This window comes from Cherax quadricarinatus, chromosome 68 (genome assembly GCF_038502225.1).
Source record: "Cherax quadricarinatus isolate ZL_2023a chromosome 68, ASM3850222v1, whole genome shotgun sequence".
In the NCBI taxonomy this organism is placed as follows: domain Eukaryota; kingdom Metazoa; phylum Arthropoda; class Malacostraca; order Decapoda; family Parastacidae; genus Cherax; species Cherax quadricarinatus.
This window is the reverse complement of record NC_091359.1, coordinates 11,453,576-11,468,470: the sequence shown is the minus strand read 5'-3', so window position 1 is coordinate 11,468,470 and position 14,895 is coordinate 11,453,576. Positions and strand designations below refer to the sequence as shown.

At 39.5% G+C, this 14,895-nt stretch overlaps 3 protein-coding genes across 4 annotated transcripts in view; 1 reads left to right on the top strand and 2 right to left on the bottom strand.

Annotated features, from left to right (window-relative positions):
* Nucleotides 1-14,169, top strand: part of LOC128697757 ((3R)-3-hydroxyacyl-CoA dehydrogenase-like) — a 20,323-nt gene extending 6,154 nt beyond the window's left edge. Inside the window, exons 2-6 of the mRNA XM_053789653.2 lie at nt 1,759-1,875; nt 2,745-2,938; nt 11,561-11,739; nt 11,836-11,960; nt 13,727-14,169. Of these exons, the coding sequence (XP_053645628.2) occupies nt 1,759-1,875; nt 2,745-2,938; nt 11,561-11,739; nt 11,836-11,960; nt 13,727-13,818 (707 nt within the window). The 3' untranslated portion in view covers nt 13,819-14,169. The remainder of the gene's footprint in view (nt 1-1,758; nt 1,876-2,744; nt 2,939-11,560; nt 11,740-11,835; nt 11,961-13,726) is intronic.
* The window catches only part of LOC138854763 (uncharacterized), a 593,204-nt gene that overhangs the window by 122,753 nt on the left and 455,556 nt on the right, over nt 1-14,895 (bottom strand). The gene's annotated exons all lie outside the window — the stretch shown is intronic.
* LOC128697611 (uncharacterized) overlaps nt 1-14,895 on the bottom strand; it is a 230,879-nt gene that overhangs the window by 141,929 nt on the left and 74,055 nt on the right. The gene's annotated exons all lie outside the window — the stretch shown is intronic.

Here is a 14,895-nt window from a genome sequence, read left to right as displayed (position 1 = left end):
ATTATTGGGCGTATGTACCACTGAGGGTGAATTTACCTTCAACAACAGTAAATTATGTCAATAAAAGTTTGTCCTTCATATTGTGTACATATTTATTACAACAATTATCAGCATCACGTCTTTTTATTCAGATGATAAATGGTAGACTGCTGTCAGCTTGCTCAGTCTCAGCTCTATGAGGTTCGGTTAAAATTACTATCAGTAATATTATCCTCAGACTGCCAGTTGACAACCCAGAGGTTTAATCGACCTCTGGGTTTAATTGACGCCCGTGTCATCTTGTATTTGAAGGCTGATGCTCGAGGAAATCCACAGCAAGTGGACATTGATACCGGACTCGAGACAGACAGACAGACAGACACACACACACACACACACACACACACACACACACACACACACACACACACACACACACACACACACACACACACACACTGAAAAAAAAAATCAGGAGAAAAGATGAGCTTCTAGATAAAGACTCACAAAAGACGCCCAACACAGGTTTAGTCATAAAAAAATCCTACCTTACAAAGCTGCGAGAGTTCAGCTACATGATGACAGATACAGCAGGAAAGAGGAGGGAAGGTGGACGATATATACCAGAGCTGTAAGGTATTCGATATTGTTCTGCAATAAAGGAAAAGGTTTAGTGCCTTTTCTTTTATTGTAGAACAATATCGAATACCTTGTAGATGTATAGTTCAGAGAACCGACAAGTTGATAAATTAGACATGTGCAACACTTGGGTATCTTTAATGAGGAAACGTTTCGCCACACAGTGGCTTCATCAGTCCATACAAAGGAGAATCGTGAAGAACAGGAGGAGTATGAGGTAATCAGTCCCTCAGCCTTGAGTCGATGTAATAAGTCCATCGAAGATTAGAGGGAACGGAGATCGTGATGGTTAGGGAGATGTTAGGATGGCCAGAGGTAGCAAAGCGTTCCCAATGACCACTAAGTGGTCCAATTGCCCTATATGGTGAGCACCGTTCTAGGATCAACTATGAAAGTTGTGGAATCAACTAAGAGAACCTATAATGTTACCATCGATAAACGAGTGAAATTCGATTAAAAAAATGTTCAGATAAAGTATTATCCTCGTATTCCCCTCGCTGTGTGTACTTAATATTGATTCTTAAGAGAAACGTGAGCAACGTTAGATTGTGTTAATGAGGTTAAATCTTCATCCACCAGGAACGTTATCAACCTATCTGTCCATCTAACTCACTCACTCTCTCTCTCTCTCTCTCTCTCTCTCTCTCTCTCTCTCTCTCTCTCTCTCTCTCTCTCCATTGAAGCGACAAAATCCGTAGTAGTTTTTCAGAACTATATTGTCTTAATTAATACTTCGTGAAAAGAGAATGGAAGAAACAATTGATGTGAAAGTTAAGTCGGGAGCAGCACCAACGCTCAATGTTGCCACATATGATGCTACATGTTGGACGCTCAAGAATGTGGCGAAACGCGTTAGTCGACCAACTCTAGGAACCGGTCACAATTAGGTCAACACATGTTGCGATTAGCCCATGACAGGTTGATACCTATGTTGTGTCATTACAGGAATTGCGCATGACAGGTTCATTGTAAATTTAACATTAGATCAAAATTATACTAATGACATGTTAACAAATGACTTATGCGCAACACCTGGCTCCCAAGGCTCTATAAGACTGATAAAGCCAGCCCTCAAGGCGAGACGTCTCTCAAAGATGCCCAGGTGTTTTACACCTATCTTTCTGATGTGTGTTGTTTCAGGTGGTGGAAGTGGCATTGGCCGAGCCATCTGTCAGGTGCTGGCCAGGGATGGTGCCAGGGTGGTAGTGGCCGACATCAATCTCCAGGGAGCCCAGGACACCTTAAGCATGCTCCCTAGTAAGTCACCCTTAATATGCTCCCTAGTAAGCCACCCTTAATATACTCCCTAGTAAGTCACCTTTAATATACTCACTAATAAGTCATCCTTAATATATTCCCAAGTGAGTCACCGTTAATATACTCCCTAGTAAGTCACCCTTAATATACTCACCAGTAAGTCACCCTTAATATACTCACTAGTAAGTCACCCTTAATATACTCCCTAATAAATCACAATTAATATACTTCCAAGTAAGCCACAATTAATATACTCCCTAGTAACAATTAGATGCTCTCTAATAGCCAGGTAGCTTGGAATCATATTTTGAACTCAATGCGGTTACCTATGAATATATTAAAATTCCCAGCTAATGCTGAAGGCATTAGCTTCAATAATGACCCATATAGTTTACTCCTCTCATCTATAACTGTTGTCAATCCAGTGCTTTACAAAATCCTTCTAAGGCTGAAAATATTCACTCTGAATAGAGTCCACAGAATCTCCACTACTCAATGAAGTCGTTCCAGCTCCTAACACGATCAGCTATCATACCCACAATTAAAACAGTACATAACATTGTTGCGAAATGCCACTCCCTCGCCGGATCACCATCTGGAAAAGACACGCGCCGGGAGAGTACAGGCGAATCAAGAAGCCACTCCCTCAATTCATCCTCAGCACCAAACATCAGTCACTACCTCAGCACCAACATCAATCATTGCCACGCTCTCGGTGTTTTCAAGAGTTTGATACCACCACCCATCACACTCACAGATCAATAATTACACTTTCAGTTACACCCAAAATACATGACGCTGCCACCTATCATCACACCCACAGTTCACTCTCAGTATCTATTGCCATCGTCTTTTTTATCTTTACGCAGATGCCGGCGACCACTTGGCCCTACCCATAGACGTAACAAGTCAAGACTCTGTAGACTCAGCCATCAAGGCTATCACGGAGAAGTACCAAACTCCTCCCAGTCTCCTAGCCAACAGCGCGGGAATTACGGCGAAGTTTCCTTTTTTGGATATTGAAGAAAAAGCCTTCATGGACGTGATAGATGTTAACCTCAAAGTATGTTATCTCTGGCTGTTAGCGTCATAACTGTCTTCCTTAAAGGGATTTCTTAGATTCTGTCAAAAAACGTTTTAGCGTGTCCATGATCGTTATTCACAACTATTTGAAACCTGATTTATCAGGTGAGACAAAGAAACATAATACAAGGAGCTAAGATTACGTGATACAGGTGATACTTTGCGAGAAACTAGTTGTACAGACAGGTATAAGTGTACATTTCTACTAATGACATTAAGTGTCAAATTTTTATCTTTGATGAATTATGAAATTTAAACTTAGAAACAATCCAGTATAACCTAAAACAATCCCATTTAACTTAGGATAATCGATATAAACCTTTGATAACCCAATTTAATTTAGGATATAATCTGAAAAATTTACTATTGTTGAAATTCACAACATTTTTCGTTAATTAGGTTTGTGTGTAGCATTAGGCTGGTTGATTAATGGGGATGTAAAGCCTGTGACTACACTAGGCTCAAAACCTTCACACTGCCAAACAGGAATATTTTAGCACTTAAAATTGGGATTAAACTGTCAGCATGTATACCTTAAGAGGAAGATGAGATAAGATTTTGTTAGGAAATTTAACCCCGGAGGATTAGCCAAGAAAGTCTGTGTCTGTCTTATTTCCACTGGGGTCCTAAAATATTGTCCCCCAGGATGCGACCCACACCAGTCGACTAATACCCAGGTACCTATTGGTTGCTAGGTGAACAAACAGTAGGTGTGAGGAAGCACGCCCATTATTATTATTATAATCAAGGGGGAAGCGCTAAACCCGGAGGATTATACAGCGCCTGGGGGTTGGTTGTGGAAGGCATTCAGGCTTAATTCGGGGAACTGGAGCACAGATCCAATTCCCTAAATCAAGAGCCCCTCACCAACATCAAGGAACCTTCCTTGAGGGGTGGAAGCACGCCCAATGTTTCCATTGTAATCCTTATAGAGAATAAACTTTGAATTTGAATTTGAACAATAATACACTATATACAAACTGTGTCTCGTGACTTGATAGGCAACACTCGCCTCACACACTGAGTGTCCGTGGTTCAGTCCCCGGCAAGAGTGGAAGCATGCCCAATGTTTTCACTCTTGCCGGGGACTGAACCACGGACACTCAGTGTGTGAGGCGAGTGTTGCCTATCAAGTCACGAGACACAGTTTGTATATAGTGTATTATTGTTCAAATTCAAATTCAAAGTTTATTCTCTATAAGGATTACAATGCTGAGTTTACAGAATTTGGTTATTGTGTGGTTTACATGTAGTAAAATAATGATTACAGAGTGTACCACTAGAACACCTAGCATGGCTAGGCATTTCGGGCAGCCTTAGTTTAAATCTTAATTTTAAAATATTACAAATTGTGAGGTAAGTTGGTATTATGACTAAGTGACTAAATACTAGTGTGAGTTTAGCAATGTGAATGCTTTTGTTTTGGCACAGTACATAGTTTCAGTATTGGAGTGTCACAGGATTCATTATTTTTAGATTGAGATTAATATTTCTGTTTATGGTCAAATGGGTGAGTAAGTGTGAACCACCAGATGGTATTCGTGTAGTTAGTTGACGGGGTGTATCAGGGAGATAAGATGTTTTCTAATGGTAGTTTTGAAGGTGATGTGTTGATAGAATTACCTACAATATACGTGATATAAAGTATAAGGTATAAAACAGGGCAATGATATAATACTTCAGTATTGACTCCTGTTAGTACGTCATTGTTAAAACAAGAAATCCTATTCATAATTGTATCAAGAAGTGTAAGCAACAGAAGTCCAGAGGTCATACTGCAGCTTTATACATCATTAGTAAGGCCTCACATAGATCATGCAGCTCAGTTCTGGTCTCCATATTACAGAATGGACATAAATTCGTTAGAAAACATTCAGCGTAGGATGACTAAATTAATACATAGCTTTAGAAATCTTCCTTATGAAGAAAGATTGAAGACTCTTAAGTTACATTCACTTGTCAGACGAAGAATGAGGGGAGACCTGATCGAAGTGTATAAGTGGAAGATAGGTATTAATAAAGGGGATATTAACAAGGTCTTGAGGATATCTCTCCAAGAGAGAACCCGCAGTAATGGATTTAAATTAGATAAGTTTAGATTTAGAAAGGACAGGAAAGTATGTATTGGTTTGGAAATAGGGTAGTTGATGAGTGGAACAGTCTACCTAGTTGGGTTATTGAGGCTGGGACTTTGGGTAGTTTCAAATTTAGGTTGGATAAGTACATGAGTGGGAGGGGTTGGATTTGAGTGGGACTTTCACATCAGAGCTTATTTCTTGGGTGGCATTGAAAATTGGGTTGGGCAAATGTTTTGTTAGTGGGATGAATTATAAAGGACCTGCCTAGTATGGGCCAACAGGCCTCCTTTCTTATGTTCTTATGTTCTAAGGGCATATAGGATCAACAATTTAAACTCGGCATAATGCTGTACGTACGTACTTTGGTCATATTCTCTGTTATTAGTTCTCGGGGGTTAGTAAGCATAAGAAAATATATTTCCCTTCAATTTTTAATAAGCTGGGTAATGTTACTGAAGTGACGAAAAATATTTAGACGAGTTATACCTGGTCTTGTTGAGAAGTACGAGCGAACCGACAGCAAAAATATTTAAGAGAATGATCAGGTGTAACTTCAGCAATCATAAAACAGTGATCGCAAGTTTACTAGTCAACAGGTACACACAAAATACAGTTTCAGAAATTATCATACATGGTAACATATGTGTAAATTAACTAGGATGACTCCAAAAAGGGGTCAGGCAAACATCTCGTTGTATTAGTAACTCTGAATAACCCATTAAAGCCAAATATTATGAAGTGTTTCTACTGAGACTCATTTTCTTTAGTTTCTCCAGAAAGTGACTAAACAGTCAACTAGCACCCACGTAAATATTTAGCATTAAATATAGAGGACAACAGGAATAAGAACCCCAGTGAAAATAAGTCAGTTTATCTAACTTTTTTGGGTTATCCTAGGTAATTTACACTATGTACACTATATACCAGTGCCTAAATAAACTTAAGGAAGCGAGCCCACTGGGAAGGAACCCCAAATCCGAAGTTGCATCCACTGAATCTCTAGCCATTAAAATACACTATTACGTATTATTAAGTGCTTTGTAACTGGCAGTGCCAAGAATTGAACATTTAACCTTTCGTAATGAAAATTTTGTCCATTTTCTGGTTTAGAGTGATATTACATTACACATACCATATGGAGACTACATGCTGGTGTTATTTTGAAAATAAGATTCAAACTGCAGAGATATATTTTCAATCCAGTGAAGACTACAAAAGGGCCCCATGACTGTCCTGGGTTATCTTGAGTTGCTAACCTTCTGAGTTAATAATCCGAATAAATTCATCAAGCTACTCATATGTTGATTTAAGAACATAAGAACGAAGGAACACTGCAGAAGGCCTACTGGCCCATGCGAGGCAGGTCCAAGTCTCCTACCGGCTTAAGCCAATGCACCCAACCTAGTCAGGTCAGGTCACATTGACTTAAGGGAGGAACACGGCAACCGACCTGGTAGCTCAAGCTATCAGGTCTAACTCACGCCCACCCACACCCACTCGTGTATTTATCCAACCTATTTTTAAAGCTACACAACGTTCTGGCCTCTATAACTGTACTCGGGAGTTTGTTCCACTCATCCACAACTCTATTACCAAACCAGTACTTTCCTATATCCTTCCTGAATCTGATTTTTTCCAACTTAAAACCATTGCTGCGAGTCCTGTCTAGGCTAGATATTTTCAGCACATTATTTACATCCCCTTTATTTATTCCTGTCTTCCATTTATACACCTCAATCATATCCCCCCTAATTCTACGTCTTTCTAGAGAGTGCAGATTCAGGGCCCTTAGTCTATCCTCATAGGGAAGGTTTCTGATACATGGAATCAACTTTGTCATCCTCCTTTGTACATTTTCCAGAGCATTTATATCCATTCTGTAATACGGTGACCAAAACTGTGCAGCATAATTTAAATGAGGCCTAACCAAGGATGTATAGAGTTGAAGAACAACCTGAGGACTCCTATTATTTATGCTTCTTGATATGAAGCCAAGGATTCTATTAGCTTTATTGCGAACACTTATGCACTGTTGTCTTGGTTTCAGATTACTGCTAACCAGAACTCCTAAATCTTTTTCGCAATCCGTAATATTAAGATCTACATTATTTAGTTTATATGTGGCATGGTTATTGTCCTGTCCAACATTTAGAACTTTGCATTTGTCTATATTAAACTGCATCTGCCACTTCTCCGACCACTGCATCAGTCTATTCAAATCTTCCTGGAGTGCTCGAATGTCCTCGTCAGAATGAATTCGACGGCCTATTTTGGTGTCATCGGCAAACTTGCCGATGTCGCTCTTTATGCCCTCATCTACGTCGTTTATGTAGATTGTGAACAGCAGGGGGCCCAACACTGACCCCTGTGGAACACCGCTCGTGACGCTTCCCCACTCTGATTTCTCCCCATTTATGCAAACTCTCTGCTGCCTATTTGTCAACCATGCCTCTATCCAGGAAAAAATTTCTCCTCCTATTCCATGTGCTTTAATTTTCCTCAATAGTCTCTGATGTGGGACCCTGTCAAAAGCCTTACTGAAGTCCATATACACAATATCATATTCATTACCATGATCTACCTCCTCAAATACCTTAGTGAAAAAAGTTAATAAATTCGTAAGGCAGGAACGCCCCTTTGTAAAACCATGCTGAGATTCGTTGATTAATTTATGCTTTTCAAGGTGGCTACGAACTGCCTCGGCAATTATTGATTCCATAAATTTTCCCACGATGGAGGTTAGGCTTATTGGTCCTATAGTTCGAAGCTAAGGACCTGTCACCTGTTTTGAAAATAGGTATCGCATTTGTCATTTTCCACTTATCTGGCACCATGCCAGTTTGTAGTGATATGTTGAAAAGATTAGCCAAAGGTGTGCTAAGCTCCTCTTTACATTCCTTTAGAACCCTTGCATACAGTTCACCAGGGCCTGGGGATTTGTTAGGTTTTAATTTATCTATTTGCCTAAGGACCATGTCACTTGTGACCCTAATCGTGCACAGTTTATTATCGTCCTGTTCTACATAATTTATCATTACTGGAATACCGCTGGTATCCTCCTGTGTAAAAACTGAGAGGAAGTATGTGTTAAAAATTTTACACATTTCCTTATCACTGTCAGTGAGCTGACCCGAGGAACTTTTGAGTGGGCCTATCTTGTCCCTGATCTTACTTCTGTATACCTGAAAGAATCCTTTTGGGTTAGTCTTCGATTCTCTTGCAACTTTAACCTCATAATCTCTTTTTGCTTTTCTAATTCCCTTTTTTATTTCTCTCTTTAACTGAATATATCGATTTCTTAATTGCCCCTCTCCTCTTTTGATTTGCCTATATATGACTCTCTTTTGACCAATCAGATATTTTAATCTATTGTTCATCCATTTAGGATCATTTTTGTTTGATCTGATTTCCCTATTTGGAACATAATTTGACTGAGCAGCTGGAACTATGCCCTGGAAAGCATCATATTGGCAACCATCACCACCTACCTGACCCTTAGTCAGGTCATTCCAGTTCAGCCCACCTAAGTAATTTTTCAGTCCTATGAAATCAGCCAAGCGAAAGTCAGGGACGGAGACTTGATTGCCATTATTAGGGGAATTCCATGATATATTAAAACTGAGTGATTTATGATCACTTTCCCCAAGCTCATCATTAACCTCAAGATTATTAATTAGTGTTTCCCTACTGGCAAGAACCAAGTCAAGGAGGTTATTTCCCCTAGTTGGCTCTGTCACAAACTGTTTTAAAAAACAATCCTGGATCGTATCAAGAAAGTCACCTGACTCTAAATTTCCTGTCAAATTGCTCCAGTCAATCTGTCTATAGTTGAAATCTCCCATTAGCACAACATTTTCGTATGTAGATGCCTTACGAATTTCGTCCCATAGAAGTTTACTGCACTCCCTATCAAGATTTGGGGCCCTGTAAATCACACCCAAAATTAGTTTTTCTCGGCCCTCGAGAAGCTGTAACCAAACAGATTCAGTGGCTGACGCTTCTAATTTAATATCTTGTCTAACACAGCAATTTAAATTGTCTCTGACATACATCGCTACTCCACCACCTTTCCTGTTGACCCTGTCAGTGTGGAATAATTTATAGCCTTGTATGTGACATTCAGAGGGCATCTCTCTATCTTTCCGATTGAGCCAGGTCTCTGTTATAGCAATAATATCTATGTTTCCTGCACTTGCAATTAATCTTAGCTCATCTATCTTATTTCTTACACTCCTGCTATTAGTATAGTAAACCTTAAGGGAGCTAGTCCCTTGCTGCCCTCTGCTGACCCCCTCTGTTTGCTGACCTGATCTATTGTCTTTATTTATAACTTCATGCTGAATGCCTTTTATACATTTACTGTTTCCAACCCTAGTGTTGCAACCTGCTTGTTTCCCACACACACCCATACCTCTATCTTCCATCAGTTTAAAATCATAGGCATTTCACCAATGGCCTTCTCAATCGAGTCTGCAAGTGCTACCACCCCTGCCCCAGAGAGATGTACCCCATCCCTTGCATACATATCATGTTTGCCATAAAAGTTGTTCCAGTTGTCAATGAATGGGATTGCAAGTTCCTTGCAGTATCTGTCTAGCCAGCAATTTACACCAATTGCCCTAGACAACCATTCATTTCCTACTCCCCTTCTAGGCAAGATGCTACATATGATTGGGATCCCTCCCTTAGATTTAATGAAATCTATAGCAGCTCTAGCAGCTCTTCTCTCCTACCCTTCCCAATATCATTTCCACCAGCACTGAGACAGATAATGGGCTTGTTCCCATTACCTAACATGATATTATCCAGCCTGTTGACAATGTCCCCAACACCAGCTCCAGGGAAGCACACTCTATCTCTCATCTTCTTATTCCTATTACAAAAAGCACGGTCAATATATCTTACCTGAGAGTCACCAACCACAAAAATGCGCTTACCTCCATTAGCAGGGGCAGTAGTACCCTTACCTTCACTGGCCACTGAAGTACATTCATCCTGAAGAACAGAGAAGCGATTTCCTACCTTCAGATCTTCACGCTTAACTTTCCTTACTCTGATGCGCCTCCCATTACTGTGAACCACTCGCCACTTGTAGCAGGTGCTGGGCTGCACCTCACTGCTAGAAGCCTCATTCCCCACAACTCCAGCCACCTCACACTCTCTCCCAGACCCATTGAGGTGCACAAAATGCCGGGGAACTAGGCCCCAAAAGGGTTAACAGGAGTACATTTTGATTTATATCTACAGTTCACTTATCTGTTACAAGCAAATTTAGGAAATTTGCTTAGTATATCTGGTATCTTATTTTCATTAATAAGACATCTTGTAATGTCACATAGGTTATTATACTGTCTCTGTATTCATCAATAAGTGGACAATTAAGCACAGCGTTCAAGACAGTGGCTATATGCCTAACCACATAATTTGTATTTGGGTTGATCATCTGTGTGACTCCCAAACTGCCAGAAGTACTTGTTACCAAGCCTAAGCCTGGCCACTACAACATCAGTCAGTCTGTTCACATTGCAAGTTGCTCCATAAACATACTTATCTACGTTCATGTTATCATAGTGGGTTATAGATCTACTCAGGCTTTAACTGCAGTCCTATAACACTCTTTCTCATTCTTTACGTCTCTCCTAATATTATTCATAATGCAAGACACAGATATACCAAAGTTATATTCTACATTCTCTTTCAGGGTACTCTTCTTGTCTAACATATCAACTTTATCATGGCGAAATCCAGTATGTGATGGGATCCATAGCAATTGTACATTAATTCCTTTTTCCCGGATTTTTCATGATCTATACCTGGCTTTCCCAATGAACATGTTAAGAGTCATTATATGAGTCAAGACCCTTCATTGATGACATAGAATCAATAATGATGATGGAGTCAAGCTTAGTGTCGATAGTTGACTTTAGCGCCATTAGGATTGCAAACAATTCAGTTTGCAGTGTAGATGCCCAGTTGTTATTTATGTCTAACTCAAATTTATTATCGTTCTTAACTAGAGAGGTATGTGGAACATATGGGTAACTATATTTGAACAGTCACACAGTCTTTGTGTAGCAAGGCTGATTACCTCATTTTCTGTTGTCTTTGTATATCGTCTCTATTTTGATTTGGGTCTAGAGAAACGTATTCAAATGAAGGTCGATTTCTAGCGCACTCGGCACACACTGAGGTGGTCCGTGGTTCGATCCACGGTACGGGTGAGACCATTAGGACGTTTAATGAAAACACATGCTGTTTCTGTTCACCTAGCAGTATAATAGGTACCTGGGTGTTAGCTGACTGGAGTGGGCCGTATGCTGGGGACAAATGCTCTGCATAACAAGGGCTTTCTGTATAGTAGTATGTCACTGACGCCAGCTACATCTGGATACGTTGTACATGTACTTATAGAAATAAAGATTATCAAATTATTATAGATGTTGCGCGTACCTTATGTTGCTTGGCTTAGGCAGACGCATTTTAAACATGATTGAAACTAATCTGAGACACACACACACACACAGGGAACCTTCCTTGTGAGTCAAGCAGTCATCAAGTCGCTGTTGAAGCAGGAAGCGCTCGGTGTTGTGGTCAACATTGCCAGCCTTGCCGGACAAATAGGGCTACGCAACTACTCCCACTATGCTGCCAGCAAGGGTGGTGTGATGGCCCTCACTAAGTCCATGGCAGGAGAATTCGCAAAGTTAGATCCTTTTTTTCTTTAAACATGGATTATTTGAGCATACAGGGCATATATATTAAACACATTATTTTTAATTTAGTTTTCTCATTATACCAGGAAGGGTGTTCGGGTAAACTGCATACTTCCTGGTCTAATCGATACTCCTCTAGTGAATAACGTGTCTCCCGAAGTTGTTGCAGCAATTGCCCTCACTGCAGTGGGAAGAATTGGACAAGCTGAAGGTTGGTACTATAAGACAGGGATACTCTTACATAAGGCACAGGGGAGACATTTTTCCCTATATTTTCTGTAAAGGGTAATGTATAACGTTCTCCTTATTTTTGAGAAGCTACGTAAGAAAACCGGCACAAAATTTACTTAAATGTTTACTTAAAAAACATACGTTTAACTCTTAATTTAAAAAAAGAAAAAAAAAACACTCACTATTGAATATATATATATATATATATATATAGATATATATATATATATATATCTATATATATATATATATATATATATATATATATATATATATATATGCAAGGAATTCGCAAGAGCAGGCGAAATATACACGAACACTGATCTCTGGTTGAAGGAGACTCGAACCTACGAACCTTGGAACAAGGTACGCAGTGCTTTACCAATCTACCCACACTGGACAATACCTTGGAGTCCAGCTTGCGCTAGACTTTGATCCAAGGCAGCCATCTTTCAGGGAGAAGGTTTACGGCTTTGTGTTTGTGTATATTTCTCCTGATCTTGCGAATTCCCTGCATTGTTAATATCTCTAGTAAGGCTGATGCATGCAGGGGATGAGATGAAAAGCTGTAAACCTTCTCCCTGAAAGCTGGCTGCCTTGGATCAAAGTCTAGCGCAAGCTGGACTCCAAGGTATTGGCCAGTGTGGGTAGATTGGCAAAGCACTGCGTACTTTGTTCCAAGGTTCGTAGGTTCGAGTCTCCTTCAGCCAGAGATCAGTGTTTATATATATATATATATATATATATATATATATATATATATATATATATATATATATATATATATATATATATATATAATGGGGTCCATCTCTGGTGTAAATTGTGGGACCCATAGCCTCGGAGAAGTGGATAAAAAGGCTTCAAGGAAGAATATTCGGATTTCTTCCTGAAACCGTTTGAATATTCCACTTCCCCTACCACCCCACCTTTTCATTCTTTTTTACCAGTAGGTATATTTTATTACATAATATGGTACAAAAAGGTTTAAGAGATACATTTTTTATATAAAGATGGCATATATAGTACATGAGGTGTGAGAGACACATGTCTAGTACATATTGTTACATGTTTGTCACTGATTATAATGCGAAAATCTCATCCAGTTCTTCATGTGTGTGTCTCTCTCTCTCTCTCTCTCTCTCTCTCGTGCCGAATAGGTAAAACTGGTCAATTAGCAAGAACTCGTTTAAAATTAAGTCCTTTCTAAAAAATTTATCTTGTACGTTTAAAGATGTAATTTTTTCATTTACGTTAATTTAAAAATTAATTATTTTGTACTAAGAGAACCTTAGGCAACTTATTTAACCTTATTATAACAAGCGCAATTTAATTTAGCCAAATCAAACTAAATATATTTTAGATAAGTTTACAATAATTAAATAATTAACAAACGCAATGCAATATATTTTTATCGTTAGGTTCACAATGATTTTTGCGAAATTATTGCGTACACATACTTTCGCTTGATTTATTCGGCAAGAAGAGCGTTGCTATTTAAGCTAAAATCTCAAGTTTTACCTATTTCGCACGACATATATATCATTAACAGAACTGCGGCTGGCCAGGACTCGATCATGCGTCACCATGCACTACTGAGCGTATTTTTGCTTAAGGATTTATTGCCCAGTGGATAGTGATACGTAGTTTGTTCAGTTCTTACAGGGCTGGGCGTGGGAACGCAGGGTCGAGTAGTAAAGACACCTGTGGATTTTCTGTGAGAAAATAATTTTTACTCCCAAACAGAGGTGGCCGAAGTGGTGGCGTTCCTTCTGTCGGAGAAGAGCAGCTTTATGGTAGGGTCTTGTGTGGAGGTCTCAGGTGGATATGGCATTTAATTTGACTCTGAAGGAGACAGGCTCCAGCGTCAGGACGTTAAGGGAACTTTGAGGTTATCGTCTGCAGTCACAAGAGGTGAAGTAAATTTTGAAGTATCCACTGCCAATGGGATGAGAATTTTAAAGAAGCCATTCCCAAGTCAGTAAAATACGTGATATGGATTTTGTATCAGCCACCCCTAACACCAAAATAATTATGAATATTGAGGCTACTATTACCAGCGTCACGATGTGCCAGGAGCCTTGAGGAGCTTGTCTGACACTTGACATGAAAAGAACTCTGGGGATCAATTTTATCGGGCAACATTCAGTACTGATGAAGATTTACAATAAATTACTAAAAAAGAATAATTTTCCTTATTTATTCCTTCTGGATTCATAATATGTATGAATATATTCCTTTTAGATGGTAAGCAGATAAATAATAGCAAAATGGTGACAATTGGAAATAAAGACAATGGTGAAGGAGGATACTTCTAATACAACATTTTTCCTATTAGGTCAAGCTCGGAGAAAGACATTACACACAAGGTCATTGAGACAACAGGTCACTCAAGGTCTCGAAAACTGCGAGATGAAGCCTGGCGAGGTTAAGTATTGGTGGTATCAGAAGATGGGAGTAAGGTGACAAGTTAATGATTTCACGAATCGTGTACAATGTGTACAGTACGTGAAGTCATCCTGTAGATTCCATTGTCCTGCTCACTGGTTTTAGTTAAGTGGATCATTGCTGATTCTAAAATTCTGCGTCTGACTGTATTGTTCTCGTGGTGCAACAACTGTGCTCTTCCTAAGTCCGTGACGTGAGACTGAAGGTTGTAATGGAATACGCATTGGTTCTTGGTTTTATACCTCCTGCAGACTAATGCTCCTGAAGGAGTGTCTGAAGGTCTCTACCGATTTCTTGTAGAATTTATAGGAACCACTACATGCATGCTGTATACTCCTGTTACGTAAATAGTTCTAGCTTAAGGGTTTCTGGTGATCACTGAAAGTTTTGGTAGCAAGGACTGCTACAACTGTTTTGACTTTTCGGAGAATCTTAGCGATGGTAATGGTAGTCTGCTCATTAGGGAG